Consider the following 11747-nt stretch of genomic DNA (forward strand, 5'->3'; position numbering starts at 1 on the left):
GGGGAAGGTCTCTCCCCCTCTCTCTCCCCCTCCAGTGGTACAGCTGCTAAATCTGAAGCGTGTGTGTGCATGTGTGTGTTTATAAAGTTATTGAAGAATGAGTGTAATGAAGAGAGGTCCGGCTTGCAGGCTGCTGTTTCTCAGCCGGCATTAAGGTGTTGTACCCGGCGGTTCATTTGCACTTGAAGGAAATGTATCAATATCACCATACGCAGTAAAATAGGTAAGCCTTTTTAATGGAGTTTTGTGTGAAATACGTTGATGATAGCTTTGTTTTGGACATGAAGTAGCAGGCTGCCTTATGTGTTCTTCTTATTATTCCACAACAGAGGTTCATGGTTCATGTTGTGGTATGTTTAATTTTTCTTGAGGTCAATGTAAAGGTCACTGCTGCTCCTGTCACCAATAACAGGAATGACAGGTGATCACTGTGGCCCACTGAAGGAGCAGCAGTTGTGGGCAAACCATGGGGCAAATACTTCTATCCCAACAAATAGCTTCTATGAATACCCAATCTGGCTGCATGTCTTTTAATAGTTTGTCTGAGTCTGGAAATAGTTTCTGTCTCAGCTTGATAAAACATGCTCTTAAAAATACAAATTCTATCCTATCCAAGACTGCATGCATGACAGAGTTCTTGAGAGGCAGGATAATTAAATGCTCCTGGTTGCAATCATAAATACGCATTTCAGGTTTCTCCTGATCCCCGAGTTATGGGACAAATATTGAGCAATTTGTCAGACCACAAACAGATTATTTAAAGCGTCTTATGTTGCAGCAGTGGCTCAATCTATTCAGTTTTTACATTTGAACGAATTCTTGGTATGTAAGTATTACACACGTCTGTCCATTTGTAGTGGAGCTTCTGACTCAGGTTACTGCTAGAATGATGTGTGTGTTAACAGCTGTGTTGCTGACCCCTGAACCTCAACATGGAAAGTTTATTCAGGTGAAAGTGTCCATGAATGCATCCCAAACAGGTCTGACTTCCATGAGCTTTCCAAGAAGCTCCTTTTAAACCAGAGACTGTATGAAATGTTTAGCTGATGTTTCAATGTCATGTTCCAGATTTCATGCCAAGGAATCTGTAAACCTGTTAAGCCCCTGTTTTACTCTCTGGTCTACAGCTGGTGTAACCAAATGTTTGAAAGGCTTCACATTAGCTGTATTCAGGGATGTAGACTCAAATCATGCGTTAAAGGGGCCCTATAGTGCTTATTTCAGGTTCATATTTGTATTTTTTGCCTCTACTGTGACATGTTTACATGCTATATTGTTCAAAAAGCTCATTTTTCTCATACTGCCTGTGCTGTAGCACCTCTTTTCACCCTCTGTCTGAAACCAGAGCCCAGTCCGCCCTGATTGGTTAGCTGGTCGATCTGTTGTGATTGGTCAACTGCTCAGGGATTTCCCGGCCCTTAGCCTATCACATACAATGTGTTGGAGGGCTGGCCAATAGAAGCGTGTGTTTTAAATAAAGGAGTCCAATGGAGGCGTTTTTATATCCAAACTGATGAATCATTTATTAAGAAAGTTGGAGATTCATTTAATGTAAGTTCACTAATAGGTTCATCTTTGCAGCTCTAGTGGGGATCATTGTGTCTTTATTTGGATCCCAGGTTATACTTGAAATCTTACTTTAACACATTTGTCTTTGTTTTCTGTCCGTGCAGTTGGTGTGAGGTATGGCGTTGGAGGGGAAGTATGCAGACACCATGCAGGACCCTCTGTTCATCCAGGAGAGCGACGAGGTGTACAGGAACCCCACTGAAGTGAAGATGAGTCAGATCGTGCTGCCGTGCCACGCCAATCACTGCGGAGAGCTGAGCGTCGGACAGCTGCTGAAGTGGATGGACTCCACAGCCTGCTTGTCTGGTAGGAGAACATCAGAAAACCTGTTACTGGTTTCTTTTAAACTCTTCTTGTCGCAGCTCAGCATCACAGCGTGTATCTGAAGATATAACAACTGCTCACATGGAGACCATCTGCCACTCTAAACATGCACCATGGTTATCCAATAATATTCCACCATGAACACTGACATGCATTTTGCAAGAGGTCCCACAGCCAACATTTGAAACCATGGTCTTGAAATGGGTGTATCTGTTTTATATTAAGCATTTGTGTAGATAAACTGGTGTGCAAGTGTGCGTCTTAAACATACCCAATTGAAAAGCTTATCAAAATGCATCCTTAAAAGCATCGGATGTTATTTTGTCAAGTTATCGTTGCATGATTAGAGCATGATTGAATTCTTGACTTTGTCTTGGTGTTGTTGAAGTCTCATCTACTTTTCCCTGAAATGATGAAGCACTCTGGTACAGTAAAAAAATTGTTGCTCAGAGGTCAAGATCATTAGAGCTCTACATTTTTTTTTACAAATGAATCTTTATACTAGGAGTAGGCAATACCATCAATCAGGAGACATTTCATATTTTGGCACATGTGCCGTAAAACATAGCAGAATTTAGTTTGAAAAAAGTGTTTAAAAAAGACAAAGAAGGTCTGTTTCAAATTGCTGAAGTGTGTGAAAGATTATCCCTGTGTGCCTATTATGGATACACATATTTTCCTAAATTTGCATCTGCTGCACTATTTAAATATTTGTGTAATCTCTCCTCTTCCAGCTGAGAGACATGCAGGTTGTTCTTGTATCACTGCATCTGTGGACGACATCCATTTCGAACACATAATAGGGTAAGATATTAACCTAAACGCTGCTCTGTGGAGGGTGTGGCTGCACATGATTATTGTGTTTTTAACAGAAGAGGTCCAGATTGTGTTGCTACTATAACCACTGCTGCGTGTTGACAGTAAGCGTCTCTGTCTGTTTACTTTAGGGTGGGAAATGTAGTCAACATCATAGCAAAGGTCAACCGAGCATTCACATCCAGCATGGAGGTTGGTGAAAAACCATTTTAGTTCTGCATATCTCAGAAAATGAAATGCATGTAGTGATTGTCTTTCATTTCAGGTGGGTATTCTGGTGAATTGTGAGGACCTTTACGCTGACAGGCAGTGGAAGGTTTGCCATGCCTTTGCCACCTTTGTTGCCCGACGAACTGGAGTTGGGAAGGTAAGGGATAAGAACTGAAATATGGACGTTTTACTGAAGCTAGTTCTTCATTCAGAGTTTGTTCATGTGCATGCAGGTACAGCTGAAGCAGGTGCTCCCTCGCACACAGATGGAGCAGATGGAGTACAGCCTGGCAGCAGAGCGGAGGAGGATGAGGCTGATCCACGCTGAGATCATTACAGACCTACTGAACAGCAGCACAGCACAACTAGGTAAAGGCTGTAGACATCAGGCTTTGAATCACTGCACATATGTACCATTTAAAAAATCTGAATTGATTTAAGCTCCTTGCTTTTCCCGCCCTCACCAGGAGAATGTCAGGAGTACCAGGATGCCGTACCGGCTGAGCGACCCGGGTTGAGAGTGTGGAGTTGGTGCTGCCGCCACATGCTAACCACCAAGTCAGCACCTTCGGGGGCCAGATCATGGCCTGGATGGAGAATGTGGCGACAATTGCAGCAAGGTGTGGATCTGACATTTCAGCTTTCCTCAGTTTGTTTTCGGAATAAGACTTAAAATCCCTTTAAGGAGTAGTTTAACTCTGAAAACTGCCATGACGGCTTTTCTGCTGAGTGGGTCATGAAGCCAGTCGGTAAGCTTAAATTTGGCCTGAAGCCTGGAAACAGAGGGAAAAAGTTGCGGTTTTACTGGGAGAAATCTGTCGGACTGTTTCTTGGCCGGACGCAGTGAGTTTTTGATCATTATCAAATCAAATCAAAATCTTTTATAGTCCCAGATCACAAAACATGCCTCAAAGGGCTTCACAAAGCAATAAAAAAGCAAATACAAAACTAATACAAATATCATAGCACAAAAAACATTCTATAAAACATAAGTAGAGCCAATTTATAAAAGTATTTGTATGCAGAAGAGACAGACGTTATCTCATCCCACCTCGGCACAGCACTAAGCGCTATGGGAAACTCCGTTGCGCCTGTAGCCGTCAGGCTGCACAACAAGGGGTTAACCATGTGACTCACTGACAATAACCCGGGCTGCACATCAAGCATGCACTCTTGCACTTTTGCACAATAACTTTGACCTGCACTCTCGTTCTGAACACATACATGTGTATATTTTTTAACATTACTCTCGTTACTTATTTGTATATTATTTTTTTTTGTTTTTAGAATTTTATTTTAGAATTTATTATTTTTAATTTTAAATGTGTGTTTCATATCCCTGTGTGAATCTGTACTGTTTTTCCTCTTTGTTGCTGCTTAAACACTCGAATTTCCCCACAGGGATTAATAAAGGTACTTCTTATCTTATCTTATCTTATGCTAATGAAGATGGAAACTAGGTGACAAGGAAGACAGATATGAAGAGATGCGTTTCGCCTTTTGTTGGCTTTTCTTTGAGACCCCATGAAGTCACTACACGTGGCCCAGAAAAAGTCCCATAAAAAGCCCCTATGAAACCACAGACAGTCTTTTTTACTGTTTAGAATTTGTACAAATTACGCAAATAAGATAAACTAATAATCATGAGTTTAATAAAAACTAGTGGATGGGAGATTTTGCCTTAACACCTCTGCTGCTTCCCATTCATTTGGAAAACATGAGAGCGGTTTCAATATTCTCATTTATCGTCTCCCATCTGGAAAACAAATTGGCATATTCTTACAGCAACACTTTAAAATAAAACACCTTTTCTCTGTTTTCATTTAGTCGATTGTGTAACGCACACCCGACGTTGAGGTCCATAGACATGTTTCATTTCCGTGGGCCGTCTCACATTGGTGACAGACTGGTTCTGAAAGCCATTGTGAACAATACCTTCAAGCAAAGGTGAGTCTACACATAAAGAACACACAAACAAAAGCATGAAGAATGTGTCTCATCTAATAGTTTTACATCTCTATAACTCAACTTTTATTGTCTCAAATGTGTTTATACTGAACATCTATGTTTTCTGAACCCACTCCCCTTCATTCTTGCGCTGTAGCATGGAGGTGGGAGTGTGTGCTGAGGCCTACCAGGGTGGGGAACCTCTGCGCCATATAAATAGTGCTTTCATGACCTTTGAGGTGCTGGACAGTGACAGGAAACCGAGCACGGTGCCACGTATACGACCTGAGCCTGTGGTGAGTTTTCTTAGTGTCCTGTAGCTTCCTGAAAATCCATAATAAGCAGTAATATATATATAGAGCCAAAAGAAGCAGATTTCCTAAAGTAAGAATCCTTTTGTGGGGATTTTTATGTTATGTTCTACAGGATGGAAAAAGACGATATCAAGAAGCTGTTGCCAGAAGGAAGATTCGCCTTGACCGGTTAGTATCTCCCTTTAAGATAAGATAAGATAATCCTTTATTAGTCCCACGCTGGGGAAATATGCAGTTCAAAAGCAGCAAAACAGATAGTAAACAGTAAGAGGTTGACCATGCAGATATGTGTATTGTTTCATATGCATTTTTTATGTTCCTAAAGCCGACGGTACACTGACATGTATTCCATTTAAAATGTATATTGATAACAGTAGGAAAAGACACCTAGATGGAATAAAAATCTATAGAAAAGTATGTTTTTGAGCCTTACCGTAAGTGGCCCTTTATTTAATACATTGAACAAATAATACTACATTTCATTTGGAGGCGCCTTTCACGACACCAAATGATGCAAACACAAGCAGGGCAAACATAAAAGAGACAAACACAACCTTTAGTCTATGAATACTGTAGAAAGGCATTGGAAGTCGTACAGACACAGTCGTCCTTTCTCTGCTTTGTCCGACAGAATCTATTACAATATTCTGCAGCAGCGAGTGACTTGGCAGAAAAGCATATCACAGCAGAGCAGACCTGAGTCTGTTAGGCATAATAACCTCATTGTTCAACTGTGAAATACCCTGACTGCAGTATAATCTTTCTTCCACTATTTGTTAACTAAATGTGTTGGCTCATTGCTAGAATGATAAGCTTTATATTGGTCTGGTTCTCTGGGTTTTTTTCTGTTGTCCCTGAATCCTTGTGCCCTGCATGTTTACAGGAAATACATTATCTCCTGCAAGCAAACTGAAGTGCCTGTCTCTGTGCCCTGGGACCCAAGTAACCAGGTATTGCTATTTTCTTGCACACATACACTTATTGAGCCTAGATTTTTTACCAATATATATTCAGACTGTCCCTTTTGTTTTCTTAGATGTACCTGAGCTACAATAATGTATCCGCACTGAAACTAATGGATACCAGAAACAACTGGGTATTATCCTCTGAGAAAAACAAGGTCAGTAATGTTTGTCTTAGCATCCAGGATATAGCTTTTTAAATGGTTACAGCTGTTGTGAATCCTCCATGCATTCTGATCTGTATTGTGTTAGACAAGCTGCCCCGTCACACAGTCTGCCCTGGAGGAAGGCCCATATTTTTCAATTAAATTGTGGAGTAATGGAAGATAAGTCAGAAAACATTGTCTAAAGCCAAAACCTTAAACCTTCCTCTGCTCCATCCCTCTCTACAAGTCATCTTTCAGACATTTTGAGAAAAGAGTTGAATGTAGCCACCCTCAAAATATGTATGATTACCATATTTATAATCCCTCATGCTCCCACCAGTTTATGTGGCAGTTTTGACAGCAATCAAACTCGATGTGCGCACATTGGAATAATGTGAAATCCTATTTATAGACACAAAAGCTCAACGTCTCATTGTGTTTCTGCTGCGTTCTCAGGTCAGACTGTACACGCTGGAGGAAAACCACATGTTGTGCTTCAAGGTGGAGATGAATGTCAGCGTAGCCGCAGAGCAGACGTTCCACCTCCTGTCAGACCTGAGGAGGAGAAAGGAGTGGGACCCGCACTATGAGTCAGTATGAGAAATCATCTGGCACACAACCATTTACAGTTAATCCAACAGGAGATTGGCTTTAAGGATACATCTGATTTGTTTTCATTGTCCACAAATCACAAGACAATAACCAGGGGCCACAGGATGGAAAACATTCACAAACTAACAGTTTTATTAAAGAAGGGTTTAGTAATTTCCTAAATCTGCAGGCAATTGTTACTCAAACAAGAGGGTTTCTTATTTTCATCTGAGCCTGAATATGCATTTGGTGCTTTAGTGAGTATTTACGCCAGGAGGATAATTTATGTACGATGAAAAATATCACCCAGTGCAATGATGTGGTTTATTGCTAAGAACTTTGAACAATAATAATAATATGGGCTAAATGAATTGTTGGTTTTACCTCTTTTTTTAAACATTGTTGGAATAGGTTTCAGGTTTCAAGGTTTCATAACACATATAACACATCACCAGCCATATCCTTTAAATTCCCTTTAAATATAACATTTTATCAGCAACCAACCAAACAGAAACAGGGATAAAGTCAGATGATATGTTATGTCTGCATGAAATATAAACTATTTTCCTTTGAACATACTTAAAGCTAACACTGTGCCGCTGCAGCTGTTATATGCAGTGGATGTTACGGATACAATCAAGATGGTACGACGTTAGTTCTACATCTTTATACATTAATATATAATCTTATCTGATGCTTATTCCTTTGTGTGCAGGGACTGTGAGGATATCAACCAAGCAGATGAGGAGGACACTCTTTATCGTGTGGCAGCACCGTCCGTCAGTAAATGGGGCAAAGGCCAGGACTTTATCTTGCTGGCGTCCAGGAGGAAGCCATGTGACGCCAGGTGTTGTAATATACGATACACACATAAAAGTGACCCTTCTTTTCTGTATTTCTTTAAGTTTCCCTTTTATTTCATGATTTCCTATTCCATCTCTTTCTATAATATAGTCATGCAACCCATTATAGCGTGACCGTATGCTCTTTCATAAAGTCTCATGATGCTATCCTCATTTTTCTCTCTCAGGGATCCGTATCTGATCGCTCTGCGCTCTGTCACTTTGCCTACTCACCCCCCCACTGAGGACTACACCAGAGGAGAAGTGCTCTGCGCCGGCTTCACAATCTGGGAAGAGTCCAGCACTGTCACCAAGGTTGGCACTTCAGCATGCGCGCTTCTGCTATGAGCTCATCCTCTGCATTAGCACTAACAATTCATCACTGCAGAACTAAAGGAAACACAAGACGCAGTGGTTTACTGCACCACTTGTGACCCGTAAGAGCCACTTAAGCATATTAATTAGATTAGATTGGATTATGCTTTATTGATCCCACATTGGGGAACAGTTTTGTTACAGCAGCAGGTAGACGAAGCATTCCACATTAATTAAAAACTAAATAAAATAGAAAAAATATATCAAAACATCAACAGTGAAAGTATACTTTATATCTATAGAGCTTCACTATTGAGCACACCATACAAAATTACAGAACTGAAGCCAGAATACACAAATTTATATCTGAGAAAATACTTTGATGTTGGCAGACATGTTCTTTGAACATCATTGAAATGAATACCACCATTTTTGTATAGCTTTGTATTGATTCTATTGGAACATAATAAGGTTATGTTTCTTCTAATCTCTACGAAAGGTGATAGGACCGTAACACAGCTTTCTGTGTATTTGTCCAAAACAGTTTAACTAGTTTACTCAACCACTGTCATGATCCGTGTTTCGTATCTGTCATGTCTTTGTGTTTTATTTTGAAATGTTTTTCCCTCTTGTGTCATTTTAACATTCACTTCCTGTCTGCGTTTCCCTCCTGTGCCTGATTGTGTTCACCTGTTGCCCCTGTGTTTCTCCTCCCCCTTCCAGCTGTCTCTCGTCTTGTGATTACCCATGTGTATTTAGTCCCTGTTTCCCTTTTGTCTGTTGTTCGGTCGTCGTCATTTCTTCCCTGATCTTGTCCATGTTACCTGCCTGTTCCTGTCGCCCTTCATGTCTGAGGCTAAGTGTTTTTCATGTCCTGTGTTACCCTTGCTTCATGATTTCATCAACAGCTTTTGAATAAAGCTCGCTTTTTGTTTTTGACCCTTACCTGCTTCCCCTGGATTTACTGCACTTGGGTCCTGTTTCCCCAACCCTGACAACCACAAAGTTTTAGATCTTGCATTTGAGTAATGAAGGTATTAAATGCAGTATTGTAGCTTATGATGGCCTTCTTTTGAATCATCAACACCGTAGTGAACTGGTCGACATACCATATGGACGGTAATAACCTGTTGCGAAGCTGTAATTTACTTTTAAAAACCTTATTCTTATTGGCTATTCATGAAAGGTTTTGAATTCAATTGACAACAAGTCAGAACAAAGATATCCCTGCAGGCTTCGTGCCCTTAGAACTTGCATTGGATAAACGGGCCACTTTATGACCTGATGCTTTTTTGCTTTCAGATCACCTACTACAACCAGGCCACACCGGGAGTCCTCCCCTACATCTCCACAGACATCGCAGGCCTGTCCTCCAGTTTTTCCAGCGCTTTCTCTGCCTGTAGTCACTTCCTGGAGGCCAACAAGGACACCCCGGCTGCACTGCCTCCCCCTGCACTGAAAATCAGCATGGCCTCCCTACAAGTGGACGAGTAGCATCAGCAGGAAGGATTAGCATGAATGCACTGTCTCCCCCATACTTGAATGTACTGTACGTGTCCTACCATGATACAAACATCCTATTAATTGGTTTGTAGGTTCTTTAAAGTCCTTTATTCTCAGTGCCCCGTGTTTGAGGTATGAAGGAAGAGCGCACGATGTGTCTGAGCCCCTCTTGGATTATAAGACTGAAGTTTTTGTAGAGCTAATATATATGGAAAACCTACTGTGTTATACTAATTTAAAGATCAATGAATCATATTTTGATAGAGATTTAAGTATTTAACACAATCTTTGCAATGTATGATCGCCATGTTTTTAATGGTGTTGCCAGTGTTTCATTCTAAACTGTGATGTGTCAATCCGCCTCTTGTTTTAGGATATTTTCTACCTCTTAAATAAAGTAAACTATTTGATCACGACTTTGAATACGAGTAGGCCAAGACGAACATTTATTGTGTAATGATGCTTTTATTTTGAAATGTATGTATATTAGAGGACAACTCTTGCACTGATTTTATGATGTATTTTGACATTTAATGGATCTCACATGCCAGGCTGTCTTGATTTGAACTGAAACAATAAACACAATGGACCAGTGGATTGTGCTCATTTGAGCCGTTGTGTTAGTGTTCACCTCCCTGACACTGCATTCCTACCATTCCTTGACCATTTTCAAGGAACACAGCTGCAGCTCTACCCCACTGTAGCTGTGATGTTAGTGTTGTTATAGGTGCACAGGACAGAGGAGTAGTATGAAGTCCAAGTGAAACAGAAAGCTGGTGTTAATTGCTTACCAGGTATTGTGTTCCATGATCTTCCTGCTGTGATATCACCACTTCCTGGACAGCAAAACAGGGAAGTGCATAAGTACCAGCGGTGGAATGTTACAAAGTACATTTACTCAATTGTTTATTTAAAAACGCCCTGTTATGCTTTTGAGGGTTTCCCATTCCTGTAGTGTGTTATATAGTTTTCTGTGTATGTAAATGGTCTGCACAGACTAATCCCAAAGTTCTCTCCAGAGGGAATTTCGCTTTAAGGACTTATTCGAGATACTTGTTCTTTACTCAAGTATTTCCATTTTGTGGTCAATGTACTTCTACTTGCATTGTGAAGCTTAATATTGAACTCCTCTACATTATATAACACTCATAGTTTACTATAACTTCTTTTGTAAACATGTAATGTGATGCAGGACTGTAATCTTATATTACCTTGTAGTATTTCAGAAGTTATTAAGTTGACTCCACATTTACAAACTCCAACATTAAAATGAAATGACACGTATAGTTTAGTCATGAAAATATGATTATGATATCATAAAAGACTGTTAAAAAAAAGGAGCCATTTTGCATACTTGGTACTTTTGATACATGGAGAACTTTTTACTGATAACACTTCTGAACTTCTACTTAGGTAACATTTTCAATTCAAAACTTCTACTTGTATTTTAAGACCATATTATTTATACTTTTACTTAATTATATATCATATTTTATTAAATATTCCATTTCATTGCACTATTTTATCTGTCGATTTCTTATTTTTATTTCTAATTTTTTGTTATGCTTCACATTGTATTTTGCTGCTGTCCCAGTTTGGGATGAATAAAGTATTTCTGCTTCTGATTCTGATTCTGAAGTAAAGGATCTGAGTTAATTTTTGTCCTGACAAGTGAATGCATCGGTGATTTACTGTCAAACACAAGAGCCACTAATCCTGTAAAATGAATCAGTTAAAGCGTCCCTGGATTTGTTATGTGTTCTGGCCTGCAGCTTGATGCTGGCTGCCAGGTCACACCACTCTGCAGGTCACTGCACCTGATGTGTGCTATTCTCGTTAAAGGCCTCGGTCAGTGAGGCAAGCTGCCCCCCTCCCGAAGGACTTCATCAGCCCTCACTCCAAACCATCCTATTCGTTGTCTGTTTTAGAAAGCTAGTCTGCACCTGCCTGTCCCTGTTGGCTCTTAACACTTCCAACAGCCTCCATCTGAGCTCCTCCTGCCAGAGTGCTTTCTCCCTGGTGCTCTGCACGCTTTAGCGCCATTGGCAGCCACTCTGTGAGCTACAAACAGCTTTATAGTACTGCAAAGAGGCCTTATTATGCTTGTTGGGGTCTTCCCTTTCCTGTAGTGTGTTATATAGGCTTGTGAACATGTAAATGGTCTGCAAAGGCTAAAATCCAGAGGGGTTTTTCTCCACTGAGGATTAC

The 11747-nt window shown here is 40.4% G+C and overlaps 1 protein-coding gene and 1 long non-coding RNA gene across 2 annotated transcripts in view; one reads left to right on the top strand and one right to left on the bottom strand.

The window, feature by feature from the left end:
* Positions 1-10134, top strand: acot11b (acyl-CoA thioesterase 11b). Its single transcript, XM_063891569.1, is given in 17 exon segments — positions 1-223; positions 1674-1875; positions 2628-2697; positions 2841-2901; positions 2975-3076; positions 3153-3288; positions 3387-3422; positions 3425-3539; positions 4747-4866; positions 5024-5162; positions 5293-5348; positions 6064-6130; positions 6217-6300; positions 6745-6878; positions 7595-7726; positions 7910-8036; positions 9339-10134. Coding segments are annotated over 16 exon segments (1761 nt in total). The 5' UTR covers positions 1-223; positions 1674-1685; the 3' UTR covers positions 9531-10134.
* The window catches only part of LOC134869703 (uncharacterized), an 11905-nt gene continuing 5770 nt past the window's right edge, over positions 5613-11747 (bottom strand). The window contains exons 4-5 of the long non-coding RNA XR_010166451.1: positions 10331-10375; positions 5613-6843 (exon numbers count right to left, since the gene is read on the bottom strand). This is a non-coding gene — a long non-coding RNA (uncharacterized LOC134869703). The remainder of the gene's footprint in view (positions 6844-10330; positions 10376-11747) is intronic.

The sequence above is a fragment of the Eleginops maclovinus genome, chromosome 9, assembly GCF_036324505.1.
Source record: "Eleginops maclovinus isolate JMC-PN-2008 ecotype Puerto Natales chromosome 9, JC_Emac_rtc_rv5, whole genome shotgun sequence".
Lineage (NCBI taxonomy): Eukaryota > Metazoa > Chordata > Actinopteri > Perciformes > Eleginopidae > Eleginops > Eleginops maclovinus.